At 38.4% G+C, this 18,676-nt stretch overlaps 1 protein-coding gene across 9 annotated transcripts in view; it reads left to right on the plus strand.

Moving 5' to 3' along the window:
- Positions 1 to 9,464, plus strand: part of ARID1B (AT-rich interaction domain 1B) — a 551,978-nt gene extending 542,514 nt beyond the window's left edge. For all 9 annotated transcript variants that reach the window (XM_072643769.1, XM_072643770.1, XM_072643767.1 and 6 more), the window contains 3 exons: positions 1,169 to 1,949; positions 3,707 to 3,837; positions 6,349 to 9,464. In XM_072643769.1, coding sequence (XP_072499870.1) covers positions 1,169 to 1,949; positions 3,707 to 3,837; positions 6,349 to 8,076 — 2,640 coding nt within the window. In that variant the 3' untranslated portion in view covers positions 8,077 to 9,464. The remainder of the gene's footprint in view (positions 1 to 1,168; positions 1,950 to 3,706; positions 3,838 to 6,348) is intronic.
- Positions 9,465 to 18,676: the final 9,212 nt, after the last annotated feature.

Below are 18,676 nucleotides of genomic sequence, written 5' to 3' on the forward strand. Positions count from 1 at the left end.
TAATAAATGCTAATGTCTTTGGAATGTGGTTAAGTTATTTTAGTTTTTTAATTGATTCATTGAATTATCTAACTTATGTTTGAATAGCTATAGTAGCTCTTTCTAAGAATAAAGCTAAGCAGTTATTTCCAATTTATTTTAATTTTATAATATAGTATAGTATAGTATTTATAGTATTTCTGCTTAGCTAGTTAAAAATCCTGGTGAAGGTATGTGCACCCCATGGTATGATTTTTTTCATAATCATAAGATACCAATATCGTTTTGGAAAGTTTTTAGCAAATTAGAGAAGGTGTTTGTTTTGTTTTGTTTTTCTTTTTTAACATTTATATTAATGAGTAAATATATCTGACAGTGATTTATTACTGGACTAATTTAACTTAACTAGATTTCCAAAATAAAAGGACAACATAATGTCTAAGAACAATCATGAGCAACTTAATGAAAAATCACTGTAGGACAGTATTAAGCTCTCTTAGGTATTAGGATGACCCAAAGAGTGCTTTAGAGAGAAAAGTAGACCAGAGGCTTTATTCCTGATCATGCACCTTCAGAAACTAAAACCAATCAAGGATTTCATTGGAGCTTATGATATGGACTTGGATGGGACCAAAGATGGTTCTGCCCAGCTGAAATAGTTATGGGAATGTTCGTGTTAGGTAATGTTAGCATAGCCTGAAAAGTTACCTAAAGCCACATGGAAGTAGAATCCTAGCCTAGGGATGGGCCAGGGAATTTATTTTATCATAGGACCCCTCACGGTTTGCCCACCCTTTGATGACATAATGTATATATAGCACTTTTCAAATCTCAAAGTACTATCAATTATCATTATTGTAATATTCTCCTACAAATAATGGTGAATTAATTACACTGGGAAATTCCAGTATGAAAGGGACACATTATGATTTTGTTTGTTTGATTTATTTCCATGAAAGTTTTCAATATCTAAAACCTCCAAGTGCTATGAAATATCTTCCTCAAGCATACTATTAGTATTGAAAAATAATCATAAGTTGCCATTCCCCAATATTTATATGACCTTTTCTTTTATATGAATTTCCTACTAGATCATTTCTTTGTTTTCTTTTTGCATAATTTAAAAGTAGATGTGTGTAATTATTTCCCTAAGAGCATATTTATATAATTTATTTTAAATGAATTTCAGAACTACAAACGTCACATGGATGGCATGTATGGGCCCCCAGCAAAACGCCATGAGGGAGACATGTATAATGTTCAGTATGGCAGCCAGCAGCAAGAAATGTATAACCAGTATGGCAGTACTTACTCTGGACCAGACAGGAGGCCCATCCAGGGACAATATCCATATCCTTACAACAGAGAACGAATGCAGGGCCCAGGTCAGATGCAGCAACATGGTATACCTCCTCAGATGATTGGTGGCCCCATGCAATCATCCTCAAGTGAGGGTCCTCAGCAGAATATGTGGCCAACACGAAATGATATGCCTTATCCGTACCAGAACAGGCAAGGTCCAGGAGGCCCTGCACAGGCTCCCCCTTATCCAGGAATGAACCGCACTGATGAAATGCTGGTACCTGATCAGAGGATAAACCACGAGAGCCAGTGGCCTTCTCATGTCAACCAACGGCAGCCTTATATGTCATCTTCAGCCTCCATGCAGCCCCTCACTCGACCTCAGTCATCCTACCAGACAACACCATCGATGCCAAACCACATCTCCAGGGCTCCCAGTCCAGCGTCCTTCCAGCGCTCCTTAGAGAACCGCATGTCTCCAAGCAAATCTCCCTTCTTGCCCTCCATGAAGATGCAAAAGGTTATACCCACAGTTCCAGCATCACAGGTCACAGGACCACCACCCCAGCCACCCCCAATTCGACGAGAGATCACCTTCCCTCCAGGGTCTGTAGAAGCATCACAACCTGTCTTGAAACAAAGACGAAAGATTACCTCAAAAGATATTGGTAAGTTTTACAAATGTCTTCCTAGTGCATGTTAGACTTTCATATAAAGCCTTAAAGAGAAAACTTCATGTCACTTCTGAGTGTCAAGGCATTGTTTTACAGATGGAATTGCTGGGGGAAAAAACCAACTTGAATTGAGGAAACTCTGAAGGGGAACCTGAAAATAGCATTTTAATTGGTGAATGGCATGTGCTTCAGTGGCTAGAGCACCAGGCAGCAAGTCAGGAACTGAATTATTGACTCTGCGTTTTTACTTAACTACTGGGTGACCTTAGGCAAGTTACTGGAAATATATTATGATAACACCTACTTAACAACGGTATCAAATAGCTTATTAAGACTTGAAAATAACTCCAGATGTTAAGGACAAACCACTCCATAACTTCATGTACAACCTAGGAACTGATCTAAAGACAAGAAGAATTTTCATTACTATAATATATATAATTGATATAATGCATTACAGACCCACCACACACACACACACGCACGCACGCACACACGCACACCATACATGAGCCAAGCCGCTTTTTGGCTTTAATGCTGACCTGTTCAGGCTGCTCTGAACCCTTATGAGAAAGTTTTAGATGACTGAAAGTACACACTATTTTTTTCTGAGTTTTATATGAGGCTCTGAAATACAGTAAACACAAAAATGGAGAACTCTGTTGTGTCCTCAAATGGCAAGGAGAAATATTTCCCAAATTTCTAAATAACTCAGCTTATTTGAAATGATCAACAAAAAAAAACCTTTTCTTAGAAAGTGATAGAAGATGGAGAACATTTTCTATCAAAGATTGATTTTCCTTGTTGTTAAAGATCAGTGTCACCTTATTCCTGGTGAGGCTTTGCCTGCCCCAACCTCCATAGATTTAATATCTCACGTCCTCTCTTCTTGCCCTGTTACAATGAACTTCACTTTATAACCATCATAAGCATCTTCATATGCCTTATCATTGCTTTTGCTTAATCATTTTGTTGGCAAAGATACTGGAGGGGTTTGCCATTTCCTGCTCATTTTACAGATGAGGAAACTGAGGCAGACAGGGTGGAATGACTTGCCGGGGGCACACAGTGACTAAGTGTCTAAGGCTGGATTGAACTGAGAAAGAGAAGTCTTCTTACTCCAGGCTCAGCACTCTACCCACTGTGCCACTTAGCTGCCCCTTCTAAGACAATGAATAATTAGTCTGATCAGTTGCAGCCTGTTGTCTCTTGTTTTGTAGGCCATGCAAACTCAGGAGTCCCCTAAATGCACTTGTATCCCTTACTTACCATTATAGAAAAGTGAATGGGGGGAGGCACGTCAGACCCCGCTTAGATATTTGCTGAACCTGAATTATTTATTTAAGATACACTCTGCTTACACTCTCTATAACCAGTAATCCTCCAAAGATTTATAAAAGGAGAAAGCAGCAAGAAGAAAGGTACCCTTATTTGTTCACTATAAAATGATTAATAAACTTATAGAACTACAAAAAAGTAGAATAAGTGAAAGACATCATTTTCTTACTACCAGGAAAAGTGTGTTTCGTTCATGTTCAGCCTATAAACAACGTGGGGAGCACATTTGCTCTCTAGCTCAGTGCCCAGAGTTGAACCTGAAAACTTCCAGACTTTGCTCTGGCCTTTAACATCAACATGGTTAGCGTTCTGACTTCTGGGGTCTGCACCTTCATTTCATGTCTCCTACCCCTCAGATCATTTAGTCTTTGCACTGTCACAATCACTGGTTTTCATCTTCTACCTTTTCTCAGTAACTCCTGAGGCGTGGCGGGTGATGATGTCCCTGAAATCGGGCCTTTTGGCCGAAAGTACGTGGGCTTTGGACACTATTAATATCCTTCTCTATGATGACAGCACTGTGGCTACATTCAATCTCTCTCAGGTAAGAGAAATAACCCTCACACCCCCAAAAAAGGGGCCAAAGGAGAATCCTGCAGGATTTAACTCCTGCGTAGTGCTGGAATTGATGGAACACAAGTGCAGCTGGCGTTATAATCACCTTCACTGTGCCCCTGTTTCCGGTTCCCATAAAACACAGTAATTCAGAAACTACTAACTTGACATAGGATGGAGATGAATTTCATACTTTTTCAAATTATAGCTGTGTCTCATAATATCCTCCTGACCTCTTTGTGTTGTGGTTAGTATTCATTAACAATCAGCAATTTAGTAAACTGTGTGTGTTGACATTTCTGTTTTCAACCTAATAGTTTGTTTATTTAACTATTAGTGCTTTCTTCATTAAAGGCTATTAACACATTTTCTTGTGTTTGTTTGCCCTGCCAGAGTGATTAACTATACTTGTACTTAGCCTTTTTTCACCAAAGCTAATTGTTGGGGGGATTTCCTAAAGAGACAATTAAACAAAACTATTAGGCTAAGAACAAATGTGTCAACACAGACATAATCCACTAATTGGCTAATGTTGATGACGCTAATGTTAGATGGGCATTGATCACAGTATTATAAAACTCATCATAAAGTTATTGCCAGTGTCAGGGATTGAAATGGAAAATATAATTTTGGTAGACCATCACACAGGAAAGGACCAATCCACACCCCATCTCCTTCCCCCCCCCCCAAAAAAAAGAGAAAAAATTCAGTATGGCGGTGAGAAAATTATTATCAATGACCTGTACCTAAAAAAAAAAATCTAGAGTATATTCTATTGATTTTTTTAAAGTTCATTTTAGAAATAACTCCCTCCTCCCCCCCATCCCCCAAAAAAACCCCACAAGCAAACAAAACTCAAGATGAATAGGTTTTGCTGCTTGCTGGGGACACCCCCATATGAGATCATGCCATATGATCATTTGAAGGAAATGGGGATAATGTAAAGTAAACCCCGAAAAGGTCATTTTAATAGAAACATCATTTTCTTCCCAAAAAAAAAAAAAAAAGTTCTGTTGTCCCAGAGTTCAGAAATAGAATTAGTGGAAACTTCTGATAGAATTATTTAAGCTCCATAAAAGAAAAATTGTCTAAGCAAATTCAGATTCCAGATATGCCAAGAGCTGCCTTGATAGGTGGCAGTTTGCCCCTCATTGGGGATTTCCAAGGATAAGGTAACTGACCACCTGTTGGAAGTTAGTAGAAGATCTAGTATGGGTTGCACCAAGTGACCCCTGAGGGTTCAGCCTCCTTTGAGATCCTTTGACACGTGTAACGAGCCACTAACTCTGTGCTCCTGCATAAACCATTCTATTTCCTGAATTCTCGAGTTGAAGTAATAAAGTATCACCTTTCCTTTTCCTTAAATCACCCCAGGCATTGACTAATACTGAAGTGTAACTTTTTCTCTACTTGTAAAACATTGTAGAAATTACATGCAGTCTCTTCAGTAGATAAGTATGAAAAAAATTACTCTATCTTTACTAGAATAATTAAATTTCATGTCTATAAGTGAACAAACTGCTGATTAATTATTTTCATAACCAAAATTGTTCTATCAGTAACCCCATTTCCCTCCCAAAATAAAGTCTGACTTAAAAAAAATATAAACTCACTGTTTCAAGAATGTCCTAAGCTGGCCACTTAGAAACCTAGGCAGTGCAGTGTTTCTTCTCAATAGTTGTGCTTTTGACCTTAATTTAAAGAGAGGAGACATGGGGGTAAAGGCATAGGTGATTTCTGTAACATTTTTTTGCCCGGGGGGAGCCTTTCATCACTTCACTAAAGGTAATATGTTTCTTTCAAAGTAATATGGTCATATTTATCAGTTAGTAATTTTCATTTCTACCAGCTGAAGTTAGATATGAGTAACTTAAATGTGAAAACTAATTCTGCCTAACTTCCTGATTTGTTTATCAGGGTCTGAATTGATTTGTTTTCAGTTTTTACAAAAAGCAGTTTTGTCAAGATCGTCTTACTCTTAAAAAAGAAAAATTTAAGGGAAAAGCTTGTGTTAGGATAACCTGTGGCCCCGAGGCAACATAATCATCATAAAATGATAATAATGGCTATAAAAATAAAGGCAAAAACACTCCTTTAAGTAATGGAAAGGAAGAAAGCACTTTAAGCGAGTGAGTCTGAAATGCAAGCCTTCGTTTTCCAGTACTGTGTATAAATTTCAAAAGAAAAGGGCAATGTACAACATTCCCTTTGAGAATATAAAAGCGTAAAAGGAAGCAAATTTATCATGGGTATAGTTTGTGAAGGTAAGCAACAATTAAGAAGTAAGATAAAGATACACTTAGGTAACAGTGGGAGGATGAGGAAGCTAGCTTTCCTTGACCGTGCACTTGACCGCTCCTGGCCAGGCAATCCATAAATTGTAAGAGTTTGCGGAGATATTCTCGTAAGTCTTACTTTATTGTCACGGGAAGTGTCCTCCCTTTTGGTTGTAATTGGACATTATGACACCGTTTCCTGTTTCTCTTCTTTCTTTCCTCAGTTATCTGGATTTCTTGAGCTTTTAGTAGAGTACTTTAGAAAATGCCTGATTGACATTTTTGGAATTCTAATGGAATATGAAGTGGGAGACCCCAGTCAAAAAGCACTTGATCACAACGCAAATAAGAAAGATGACAGTCAGTCTTTGGCAGATGACTCTGGGAAGGAAGATGAGGAGGCTGAATGTATTGACTATTATGATGATGAAGATGAGGACGAGGAGGAGGAAGATGAAGAGGAAAAGACAGGAGCTGAAGATAAGAGCATGGTTTTTGCCTCTCCTGATGCCAGTGTTGATCCGAACGAGAGGCCAAAGCAAGCAAGCAAATTTGACAGACTGCCAATAAAGATAGTAAAGAAGAACAATCTGTTTGTTGTTGACCGATCTGACAAACTCGGCCGTGTTCAGGAGTTCAACAGTGGGCTTCTCCACTGGCAGCTTGGGGGAGGCGACACAACCGAGCATATCCAGACTCACTTCGAGAGCAAGATGGAGATTCCTCCTCGCAGGCGGACACCTCCTGCCCTCGGCTCCCTGGGAAAAAAGAAAAATCTGGAAGGAATAAATGAATTTGAGGAGCATCCAGAGAAAAGCATAATAGCAACCATTGATGATGTCTTGTCAGCTCGGCCTGGAGCGCTGCCTGAAGACTCGAACCCTAGTAACCAGACCGAAAGCAGTAAATTTCCCTTTGGTATCCATGAAGCCAAAAGCCACCGGAATATTAAACTGCTTGAGGATGAGCCAAGGAGCCGGGATGAGACTCCACTATGCACCATTGCCCACTGGCAGGACTCTTTGGCCAAGCGCTGTATCTGTGTGTCAAATATTGTCCGTAGCTTGTCTTTTGTGCCTGGCAATGACGCCGAAATGTCCAAACATCCAGGCCTGGTGCTGATCCTGGGCAAGCTGATTCTTCTTCACCACGAACATCCAGAGAGAAAACGAGCACCTCAGACCTACGAAAAGGAAGAGGAAGAGGACAAAGGCATGACCTGCAGCAAGGATGAGTGGTGGTGGGACTGCCTCGAGGTCTTAAGGGATAATACATTGGTCACATTAGCCAACATTTCTGGGCAGCTAGACTTGTCTGCTTACACAGAAAGTATCTGCTTGCCAATTTTGGATGGCTTGCTACACTGGATGGTGTGCCCATCCGCAGAGGCACAGGATCCCTTTCCCACTGTGGGACCCAACTCAGTGCTGTCGCCTCAGAGACTTGTGCTGGAGACCCTGTGTAAGCTCAGCATCCAGGACAATAATGTGGACCTTATCTTGGCCACCCCTCCATTCAGCCGTCAGGAGAAACTCTACGCTACTTTAGTTAGGTACGTTGGAGACCGCAAAAACCCGGTCTGCCGAGAAATGTCCATGGCGCTCTTATCGAACCTTGCCCAAGGGGATGCATTAGCAGCAAGGGCGATAGCTGTGCAGAAGGGAAGCATCGGAAACCTCATAAGCTTCCTGGAGGATGGGGTCACTATGGCCCAGTACCAGCAGAGCCAGCATAACCTCATGCACATGCAGCCTCCACCTCTGGAGCCGCCTAGCGTAGACATGATGTGCAGGGCGGCCAAGGCCTTGCTGGCCATGGCCAGAGTGGACGAAAACCGCTCAGAGTTCCTTTTGCACGAGGGCCGTTTGCTGGATATCTCGATATCAGCTGTCCTGAACTCTCTGGTTGCCTCTGTCATCTGTGATGTACTCTTTCAGATTGGGCAGTTATGACATATGTGAGAAGCCAAGCATGTGTGGGTGAAGATTAGAGGGTCCCCTATAACTGGCTGTTTTCTGTTCTTGTTTATCCAGCATAGAAAGAAGGAAAAGAAAATCTTTGCTCCTCTGCCCCATTCACTATTTACCAATTGGGAATTTAAAAAATTAATTTGAACAGTTATAAAATTAATATTTGCTGTCTATGTGTATAAGTACATCCTTTTATTTTATTTTTTTTAACCAAAGTTGCTGTCTAGTACATTCAAAGGTCACTTTTTGTTTTCATAGATTTCCTTTTCAGTGTTCTTTTCCATGTTTGTATTGCATATTTTTTGGGAAGCAAATTAGTGACTTAAAAAGTTGTGGCAAAACATTATATGACCGGAAAACTTCACCACTTTCAAACAGAAAGGTGAAAAGCAACATACCAACTTCCTGTGTGTCTTTTTTTTTTTCCAGAAAAGTAAAAATAACCCGTATCCTATCACCCAAACCTCTGTGCAATAGATGCTTCTAGTGATGTAGGTGTAGGGATCAAGCGATGTGTCAGTCAGTAGTCAAACTATGAAATGATATCGGTTTCTCCACAGGAGAATGGTTACATTAGGCTAGGGGCAAAAACAGTTTGTTTTTTTTTTAAAGTTAAGATTGAAAACACATACCTGATGACGATCAACGTAAATTGCTTCCTCACCACTACTGTCATGTCTGCTATCTATTGTTTGACTTTCCACAATGACAGTTCTTCACAATTCCTTTAATCATTTTTTAAATATTTTTTTTTACTGCCTAAGGGCCGTGATGTATATAGAAGTTGTACATTGAACATACCCTCATTTTTTTCTTTTTGTTTTCCTTTTTTTTTTTTTTTTTTTTTAGTATGAAGTTTTTAGTTTCTTTTTCATGATGTGGTAACTACAAAGTGACGGTAGATTTAAATAATTTTTTATTTTTATTTTATATATTTTTTTCATTAGGGCCATATCTCCAAAAAAACAAAAAACACAAAAACAAAAAAAAAAAAACAAAAAAAAACCGAGGGTAATGTACAAGTTTCTGTATGTATAAAGTCATGCTCTATTTCGGGAGAGCAGCCGATCACAATTGCTTCATGAATCAAGGTGTGGAAATGGTTGCGTATGGATTGATTTAGAAAATGGTTATCAGTACAGACAAAAATAAGAAATATACAGAAAAAAGGAAGAAACACAACTTCAAAGATTTTTCAGTGATGAGAATCCGCATTTGTATTTCAAGATAATGTAGTTAAAAAAGAAAAAAGAAAAAAAAACTTGATGTAAATTCCTCCTTTTCCTCTGGCTTAATGAATATCATTTATTCAGTATAAAATCTTTATATGTTCCACATGTTAAGAATAAATGTACATTAAATCTTGTTAAGCACTGTGATGGGTGTTCTTGAATACTGTTCTGGTTTCTTTAAGGATGTACATGGCAACAAAGCCAGTTATTAAAAAAAAAAAATGCTGAAAATAATTACAGTAACATGCCAACTGACACCCTCATTGAGGAACCAGAGACTGGAAAGTACCTTTAAAGGGCACCTGCTTCTTAGTGGGGTGAATTAGTTGGATGTTCTCAAATCATTGAAGCACTCTGTCATCCTCTGAATCAATAAACTCTTAGTAATGTGGAGCCGGGATCCGCTTTAGTTTAAAAGGGAGGTGGCCACTAACTTTAGAAATATTCAGTATATCCTTGGATGTGACGAGGAAAGCCTTAGGAAGCTTGTTGGTTGGCCCAGAAATACATTCTTCCTTATTCTAAAACCTGCTCTACCTTAATGAAAGACCTGTTTTGTGTTTCCCTCACATGGCTGGAAGTTCTTGGCATGTGTTCATTCCAGCTTAGCGAACCCACCCTGCTACACTAAGTGCGTACCTTGTTAAATGAATGTGTTCATATTCAACACAGCGAGAGATTAGCGTTGACATTTCAGGGCATGACGAGGTTTCTAATGCATCCACATTCTCACCCTTCCCCTGGTGCACATTAGCTTTTTTGAATACTGTTTAAAAAAACAACAACTAATTTTAGCTTCTTTCTTCCTGGGTCATTAACTGTTACTGTGTAACAGTGAATTTCTTTGAAATTGCTGCATGGTGATACTGTTGGTGGGCATTCTTCTTTTTCTGATTCTACCCTTTGCATACCACCCTTGCAATCACAATGTACTTCAGAATTACTGATCCCACAGGCATACTGATTATCTTTTTCCCTATAATTCACTGTAATATATGGAAGAGTTAGATAAGTACATACAGTTATAATCAGAGTGTGAAACATGATTCCCTAATGTCACAAGAGAAAAAAATATTTTTTTCTACAAGAAGCCTCATCATCTATTTACTCCCACATTACTTACTTATTACATAATAATGCAGTCAAATATGTGTTGAATTAAAACCTTATTTATAATGCGACTTTAGATACGATTACTAAGAATAGGATTTGATGCTCAGCTTTAAGATCTGGAGGTTTGTCAGAGGAATTCAATATTATTCTCACTTCTCTTACAGAACCCAGGAGTGGAAGGTGTTATCCAAACCCTTAAGTAATCTGACATGCCAATTCTCATCAAACAAGAGTTAAAAAAAGTAGTAATGACTTTATCTGACATGATTTGATTTATGATCAGACTTTTATTAATGTGCCTCTAAGTACAGGGATATACAAATCAATTTCTCAAAGAAAAAAGTTTAAAATTTCATCATCTTTACCACATACTAAGAAGTTTACACCCCTAGAATCAAGACCTCCAGAAGTCCTTGCAGACTCTGCAACCTTTATGAGAACCAACTAATAGCATTGTTCTAGCAATTGGCTTTTGGTCTTCAGAGATTGGCAAGATACCCCAAACTCAAGGTACTCTACCTTCTCCCTCCCTCCCAAAAAAGGCAAAGATGCAAAGAAGGGTTAGTATTTTGGAAATCTGCTATTAGTTTAATCTGCAGGTATTTGAGTGGATAATTTCTTTAATGTCAGGTAAGAAAGATTGTGAGTGACATCTGTTGAGAAAACAGCTTTTTTTTTTTTTGCTTTTTTTTTTTGATTGAGGAGAATGATGTCAGGCCAGTTTATACTGGTAGAGTTCTCTCCCCTTTGCTGGCTAACAGTTATAATGGTTTTGTTAATGGAGAATAATATAAATCCAGGAATCTAAGCTATTAACTACCTCTTTTGTGGAAAGCAGATGGCCTTTGCACTGAAACCCATGCATTTAAAAATTTTATTATGTGTTGCACTTTTTTTCATTGTCTACTTAGCTTTAGCATCTGTTGCAGGGAAGCAAAAAGCCTATTCTACTTATACCAGAAACAATTACTTCAATAACATTTACTGAACAAATAGCATGTGCTAGGCATTCTTACGAGGTGCCGAAGAGGTCATAAGAGGAATTAGACAAGTCTTCTCTCCCCTTACCTAGGACTTCAGACTGGTGGTCCAGGCAACCAATTTTCTTCTGAAGATTTTTGTTTTACATCCTCATCCTGGGAAGACTAAGCCCCCACCAGCCCCACAATTCTACTTTGTTCCCCTGCTCACATACCCACATGTAGAAAGCCAAGAATGTCTCATGTGCTGCTTTTCACACCAGATAATGATTCCCTTCTGTCAACCCATCCAACCCTCCCCTCCCCCAAAAAAACACCTGGGTTAGATCTTTGCCTTGCAAACATGAGCATCACCTGTGTATTTTGGTAATACAATCAGTTTTGGGAAACTTCCAAATGAAGAATAAATATGGCAGTTCACTAGTATCAAAAAAAAATTCCATTTTATCCATTTACGAATTTTAACATACCTGCTTAAATATCATGATAACAATAATAATGGGGAATTGGGCAGTACCAAATTGGGAGCATTGGTACCTACGCTCCAGTTTACTTATCTGTAAAGTGGGAATAACTGCCATACCTACCTCACAGGGTTGTTGTGAGGATCAAATGAGACAAATGTATGTGAAAGCATTTTGAAAATTGTAACATGCTACATAAATGTAAGGTATTATTCTTAATTCAATACTTTGAGGAGTCTGTATTTCCATTGGTGTGAGCAGTCCCTCCACCAATGCAGATTGCAACCACTCTACGCCTTAGTGGTCTTCTTGAGTTGCTGCCACCAAAAAAATAAAAATAAGGTCACTATCTGATGACCTGTCTTCTGGGGATGAACCTTTCTGAACTTAGCTAGTCTGGTCTTTGGACAACAGATGCACAGTCCTGTCACCAGGCCCATATTCAAATCCTTTCCAGCTTAGCGGGACCTGCAAAAGTTTTTACTCTACTGGAATAGCCTTCAAGGAGACATTGAAATAGACTTTACTGTAAGGTGTTGTCATTATTAAAATGAGGTGGTTGAACTAGATAATGGCTAACAGGTCCCATCCAGCTCTAAAATTCGATGTTCTAAATAATAAAATTGACTGTTCTGAATATTATCTCCTTTTCCTTCTCCCCTGCTCATATTCTGGTGGGTTAGGGGTGTGGGGTAGAGCTAATGGTCTATGAAACAAGCAAAGAGCAGGGGAAAAAATGGAGAAGTGAGCCATCCTGAATGATTCTCCAAACTAGATTTCACAAAACCTTGAATAATCAAAGACTTGGCTGTAACTATGCAAGGAGGGAGTCATGTGCATTCTTCATTTGAAAACCCCCGGGGGAGATTTTGACTTCTATCCAGAACCCCTGGCTACTTAATGCTTCTAGCCTAGAAATTCTCAAACCTGATTGGGTTTTAACACTTGTGACAGTATCCAGAGGCAGCATATGATTATACTCAGCATCGTTCTTAGAATACATGCCTTACGGTACTTTGGTGGAGGAAGGCAGCAGAAGGTACCCTGAAGCCAAACCAAAAACAGCACGTATGGGAGTAGCCCCAGAATGTGAAAGACCTTCCCCAATTTCTGTTGTCTTTGCATAACCCTCTGTTATTCTTTCACCAAGAGAATATGTTTGTATTTAAACTGAATCAACTTCCTTGGATGTTTCACCTTTTACCAGGTTTAGCAGTTAAAGAAGGGAGACCGAAGGGGGAATTCTATTTAAAAGAAGTTGCCTTTAAAAATTCTTAGAAGTCTATCTGATGACAGTGTATCAAATGGTAATATCTTTCCATCTTTTATAATGAATTGCCAACTTTTTGCTCTGATATTTCTTGATTATGTTGAGGACCATATAGGTCTGGCCTTTTGACTCCCCAGCATATAGAGCTCCAAGAATATTTTTCCATAAGGATTATTACTTAATTTCCTTTGTTAAATCCCAAGTTTGGGGTTCCCAGTAAAGGATTTCAACACTACCAGTAAGCTATCCAAAAGTCCCTTATTTAATGCTATAGAGGTAAGTAAAGTTTGTAAGAGTCAAATATAATCGTTTGAATCATCCCATGGCCTATTTTAAAAGTGTCTACATCACACCATTGATTAATGAAACCTTCACTTCCTACTCCTAAGGAAAGTTTGAAGTTAAACACCAAAAAGCTGAGCTGCCAGATGTGGAGTATGAGAAGTCGAGGAGATTATGACATTGAATCTAATATTCTTTTCATCTGAAGTATAGGCCAGAGGAAATTTAATCCCCGGAGAAAACAAGCTAAGTCTTTTACACTTTCCTAGCAAGAGTTCTAACATTTTGGAAGTGGGCCATATTTCAATAGGATATGGAAGTGGAATTTAAGTTATTTTTCCCTCAAGTGTAGTAAGCTTAAGGTCATGTAAATAGAGGAAGCTTGACAAAACAGTCTCTCCTTAGATCCTCTGACTAAGCTCTGTGTTTAGCTGGCTCAGACACTGTAGACAACCGCTAAAAACGAGCCCCGGAACTGGCTTCATTTCCTAAAAGGTGAACCTGACCAAAAGGTCACTCAGGTACTTTCTTAAAGTAGGGTTTGCCAAAAGCATGTTGAAAGAATCATGTGACTATTTAGCATTTACATCCTTTTTTTTTTTTTTTCAATTGAATTCACATTTTTAGTTACTCTTTTCAAATGGAGATAGAGGGAAAGACAGGCAATGACTGTCTGGACCCTTCTGATTGGCCCTTATTTCCAGGACTGCTTAAATCAAAGCCATCTTTTCAAGTAGTGGTTATGTCATGAATATATCATATAGACTGGGAGTAGTAAGTTCTTTTATACAGGATAACAGTATCGAGGCAGCCAGGTGGTGCAATGGATAGAATACGAGGCCTGAAGATCCTCCTGAGTTCAAATCCAGCCTCAGACACTAACTGTGAGCCCCTGACAAGTCATTTTACCCAGTTTGCCTCAGGTCCTTCATCTGTAAAGTGAACCGGAGAAGGAAATGGCAAACCACTCCAATATCTTTGCCACGAAAACCCCAATGGGGTCATGAAGAGTCAGAAATGACTGAAAGAAGACTGAACTGGTCGTTTGTACCTGGGCAAGTCACCTAAACCTTCCTTGGCCACGCTTTCCTCATCTCTGAAATGCTTTTGGGTGAACGACAATAGTAATATACACATAGTGCTCTGAAGATTGTCTGTCACAACCCATCGTCACTGCATCTTATTCCACTTTTGTGGCTGAGCAAACAGTCTCATGTTAAGTGACTTGCCTTAGATCCTATAACCAACAAATGTATGGGCCACATGAAGTCAAACCCAGGTCTCTCGCCTGCTAATCCAATACTTTCTAAGATATGCTCTGTTTTACTAAGTGAACTCTGAGATCCCTCCCAGCCCCGACATTCTGATTCTACAGATTATTACAGTTATGTCATACATGAAGTCAAATGTTTCACATAAAAATAATCTAAAAAGTTCTATACGAATGCTTGGTGTGTAAATAGCAGTTTCTTCCAAAGATGTTATCACTTTGTAGAAATGGAAGAGGGAATGAACTAGATGTTCTGAAATTCTAGGAGTCATTCTCATAACTTCTTATGGCAACCCAGTATGCTGAGTGGACAAGGTATAAATGTAATCACTATCCAGTATGGTCTCATATACCTCACGTACCTATGCCTTCCTTTCATTCAAGACTTCTTAACCTTTTGTGTCATGGCCCCTTTGGCGATCTTGTGAAACCGGTATACCCCGTTTCAAAAGGATGTTTTTAAATACGTAAAATGAAACATGCAGGCTTCCCAACGAAACCAGTTATTCTGAAAAATAGTTATCAAAAAAGCAAGTTTACAGACTCCAGGCTAATAACTCCTGCTTAACTTCCCTTTTCTTCATGCATATCAAAGATAAGTGAAAGTTGCTAATGTTATTGACAAATCAGCAGAGATTAAATTAGTATTTACCCGATACATTATGCTAGTCATGGCGGTCAATGCAAAGAAATGGTTAAGACATAGTGCTTACATGATACAATTTACAAGCATTCAGTTAAAATTTCTTCATGTCACTCTTTATGTTGATTTGACAGAAATGAAGCATGCATATGTGCAAGGCATTTTATGGCCTACGGCAGTAGAAACTCATGCTTCCATAGTCATGCCTTTAGCATTCACCAGAAACTGTAATATTCAGTTCGTAGTTTTCCAGGGATTTGTCTTCCCTGGTAACAGCTAGTATGAGTCAGAGCTGGATTCTCTCAGTGCAGCTACTCCCTGGGAATAAATTAGCACATTTGATAGCATTAATTGTTAAGGCCATTACATTATGCTATGCTAAATGACCATTTTGTTATACCCATAGACTATCCATTCTCTAAAGTAAGCTTTTAATGTTATTTCTGAATATTTTTTCTTCTCTTTCTCCTCACTCTTCAACCATCCGCTGTCATGATGCAAAGTCCCCTAAAGAATAGGAAGAGAAAAAGTGAGGAACAAGGAATATCCTTTGGAAATCATCATAATGTGAAAAGTGCGAAATGACATCATTCCAATGTTTATTTAGGTTTTAGTAAGAGGAAATGGCATGATATATTATTCACTGTTAAGATTAATACATATTTAGCTTGGTAAAATTTCCCCATAGGCTTGTTTTGTTGGTTCATTCAGTATTTCACCAAATGGTGTGAACATACTGACAGTACTTATTTTGGCTTTAAGATTTTATTGGAAATGTCTCTTGATGGAAAAAAGCCATGGTGATTTGTCTAGTTGAATTATAAGTTCAAATGAAAACCTTAGAGGGAAAACTTTGTTTCTGCAAAATTTTTATATGTGATCATCTCTCTCACTTTTGTAACATTTGATATATAGTAGAGAGGAGAATTTTAAGTGGTTTCATTCATTAGCAAAATTTAATTTTTGTTTATGTTTGAAAAGAAAACTATATTAGATTTTATTTATTAGCTGAGAGGACTGAGGAATCATCTTGATATTAAGTGACTTCTCTTCCTCTTTTTTTTTTTTTTTTACAAGACTGACGATTTCATTATGATGTAAAGAACTCAGGTAGAGGAAACTCACTGTACTAGTGAAGATCAGTGCCTACTCTAACTTCTAACAGATTTGGTGAGCTAACAGGAGCTTAAATGACTTGCCTAGACAGTGATAGAGCCAGTAGGAGTCAGAGACTACACCACACCATGTGGCTTCTCTAACTCATATGCCTACCCACAACCTGCCATCATCAGTGAGAGGATGTTGAAATCACCCATGTTTTTTGCAGTATGATGCCAGTGCAGAGCATTTGTCTGCAATTGTTTGACCGGTTTTTAAAAATTTTTTGTTACATTTTCTTTTGGGCAATAGTGGAGGAAAATGTTTTCCCTGTTTTCTTTAGATTGCTGATGAAAATCCAGTTTTAGGTTTGTCTTGGGAAATACTTTAGGAAGTAGTAAGACTACATGGGCTCCCATCTGCAAGCCACAATTTCTAAGAGCTTTCTTGGGATCTTCTCAGGAGCAGAGAGATCAGTAATGATACCATACATTCATGTAATGGTTCACCCTTTACAAAGCGTTGTCTCCAGAGCTCTTGAGATGTTTGAGTGTATTTTCTCTATTTCACAGATGAAGAAAATGGGCTCAGTAAGGTTTAAGGGAATTACTCAGCTATGAAATTTCAGCTGCAAACCAAGTCCAGGACTTCCCATTCTAAGACAAGTATATTTTCCACTATATACTGTGCTGTGTTTACAACTATTTTGCACCCTTATGTCCAACACAATCCCCACCAAGTCCATAGCTAAGGATTAAGGTTAGCTATAGGGGAAAGAGTTGGTCTTTTTCCCATAGCATTGACCCTCCACTCTTACGGTATCAAAAAAATAGAAAGAGCAGGCAGTGGACCAATTCTGCCATTGAAGCTTGCTATACAGAAGTTTTGCATCAAGGCTCATTTATAAACATGTTGATTAAGAAGCCTACCTCCCTCCATGCCTTTATGCATGTCACAAGTTCATTTCCTTCAAGACCTGGATTAAAGTTTACCTTCCATGGGAGATCTTTCCTGATTATTACCTCCTTTACCCACTTCCTTGGATATTCAAAAAATATGCTGTAACCTTTCCAACACTATAAAAAATATGAGTTGTTGTAGCTGTTGCTCTATTATGTAGAGCTTGGTGTTACGTTCCCTTTTTAATTGTTGTCATGTTGTTTCATGCATGCATCATTATATGCCCAGGTAGACTGCAAGTTCTTTGAAAAATACAACTCACTCTCTTTGGTTTCCTTGAGATCACCCCCTGGCATTTGAGAAAGTGCAGTCAGTTCTTGATAAATACTTATTGGTTGACTAGCTTGACACCTTGAGAGTATGTACACTGCACTGACTGTAATGTAGGTCACAGGTCACATGATGTGTTGGGTTGGGGAAAGAAGACTAATAGAGAGTACTGTCTTGACATTAGAAAATGATAGAAATTCTTTCTGGATCTACCCTGAAGAAAAAAGAGATTCAAGAGGAGAAAGGGATAGATAGATTGATTATGAACATTTATGTACACATAATGCTATATGAAATTACAATCTAGTGACCTACTCCCAAAATGATATTTTATACTTGGTAAAGAATACTCTCCTATTTGAATCCACCCTTCTCCCTTTGCATTTCTTCTGCTTATTATGAATTTTTTAAAGATAAAAATAAATCTGAAAAACCTCATTTACCTTCAAATGTTAAGCAATATATTCAGAGACCTTATATTTTGCCACAAAAATATCTATTCCACTTACTCCATTCCATTGCAGTTGGGGGGCAGGGTGGGAGGAGGGAAGAAGGAAGAAAGGGTACCTGGGGGCATGGAGTACATCTTTGTATATTGCAAACAATGCATTTAGTTCAGTTGTTCCTTTTGTAAAAAGGAATTGTTCACACCATTATGCATGAGCCCTTTGCTTCCACATCTGAAAAAAAAAGTTTCTTCCAACAAAGCTTCCCCTATTTTCTCCAAATCCCCTTTAAAGAGTACTTGTAAAGGTCTCCTTTCCCTTTCTTTTGAAGACTATCCTATAATTAGATCTTTTTCAACCTTGAAAATATTTTCCTAATACTAAGTTTAATGAACGTATCAGAGATAATACAATACTTGAGTGAACAAGTATTACAAGCCAAGAGTTTAATTAAAACACGTGGATTTCTTTTTAAAATGTAGTCACACATACTGTTGCCTTGACTATCACAGTTTCACAGTAATATTTTAATACATTGTAACCCAACCTCATCA

The sequence above is a fragment of the Notamacropus eugenii genome, chromosome 2, assembly GCF_028372415.1.
Source record: "Notamacropus eugenii isolate mMacEug1 chromosome 2, mMacEug1.pri_v2, whole genome shotgun sequence".
Taxonomy (NCBI): Eukaryota; Metazoa; Chordata; class Mammalia; order Diprotodontia; family Macropodidae; genus Notamacropus; species Notamacropus eugenii.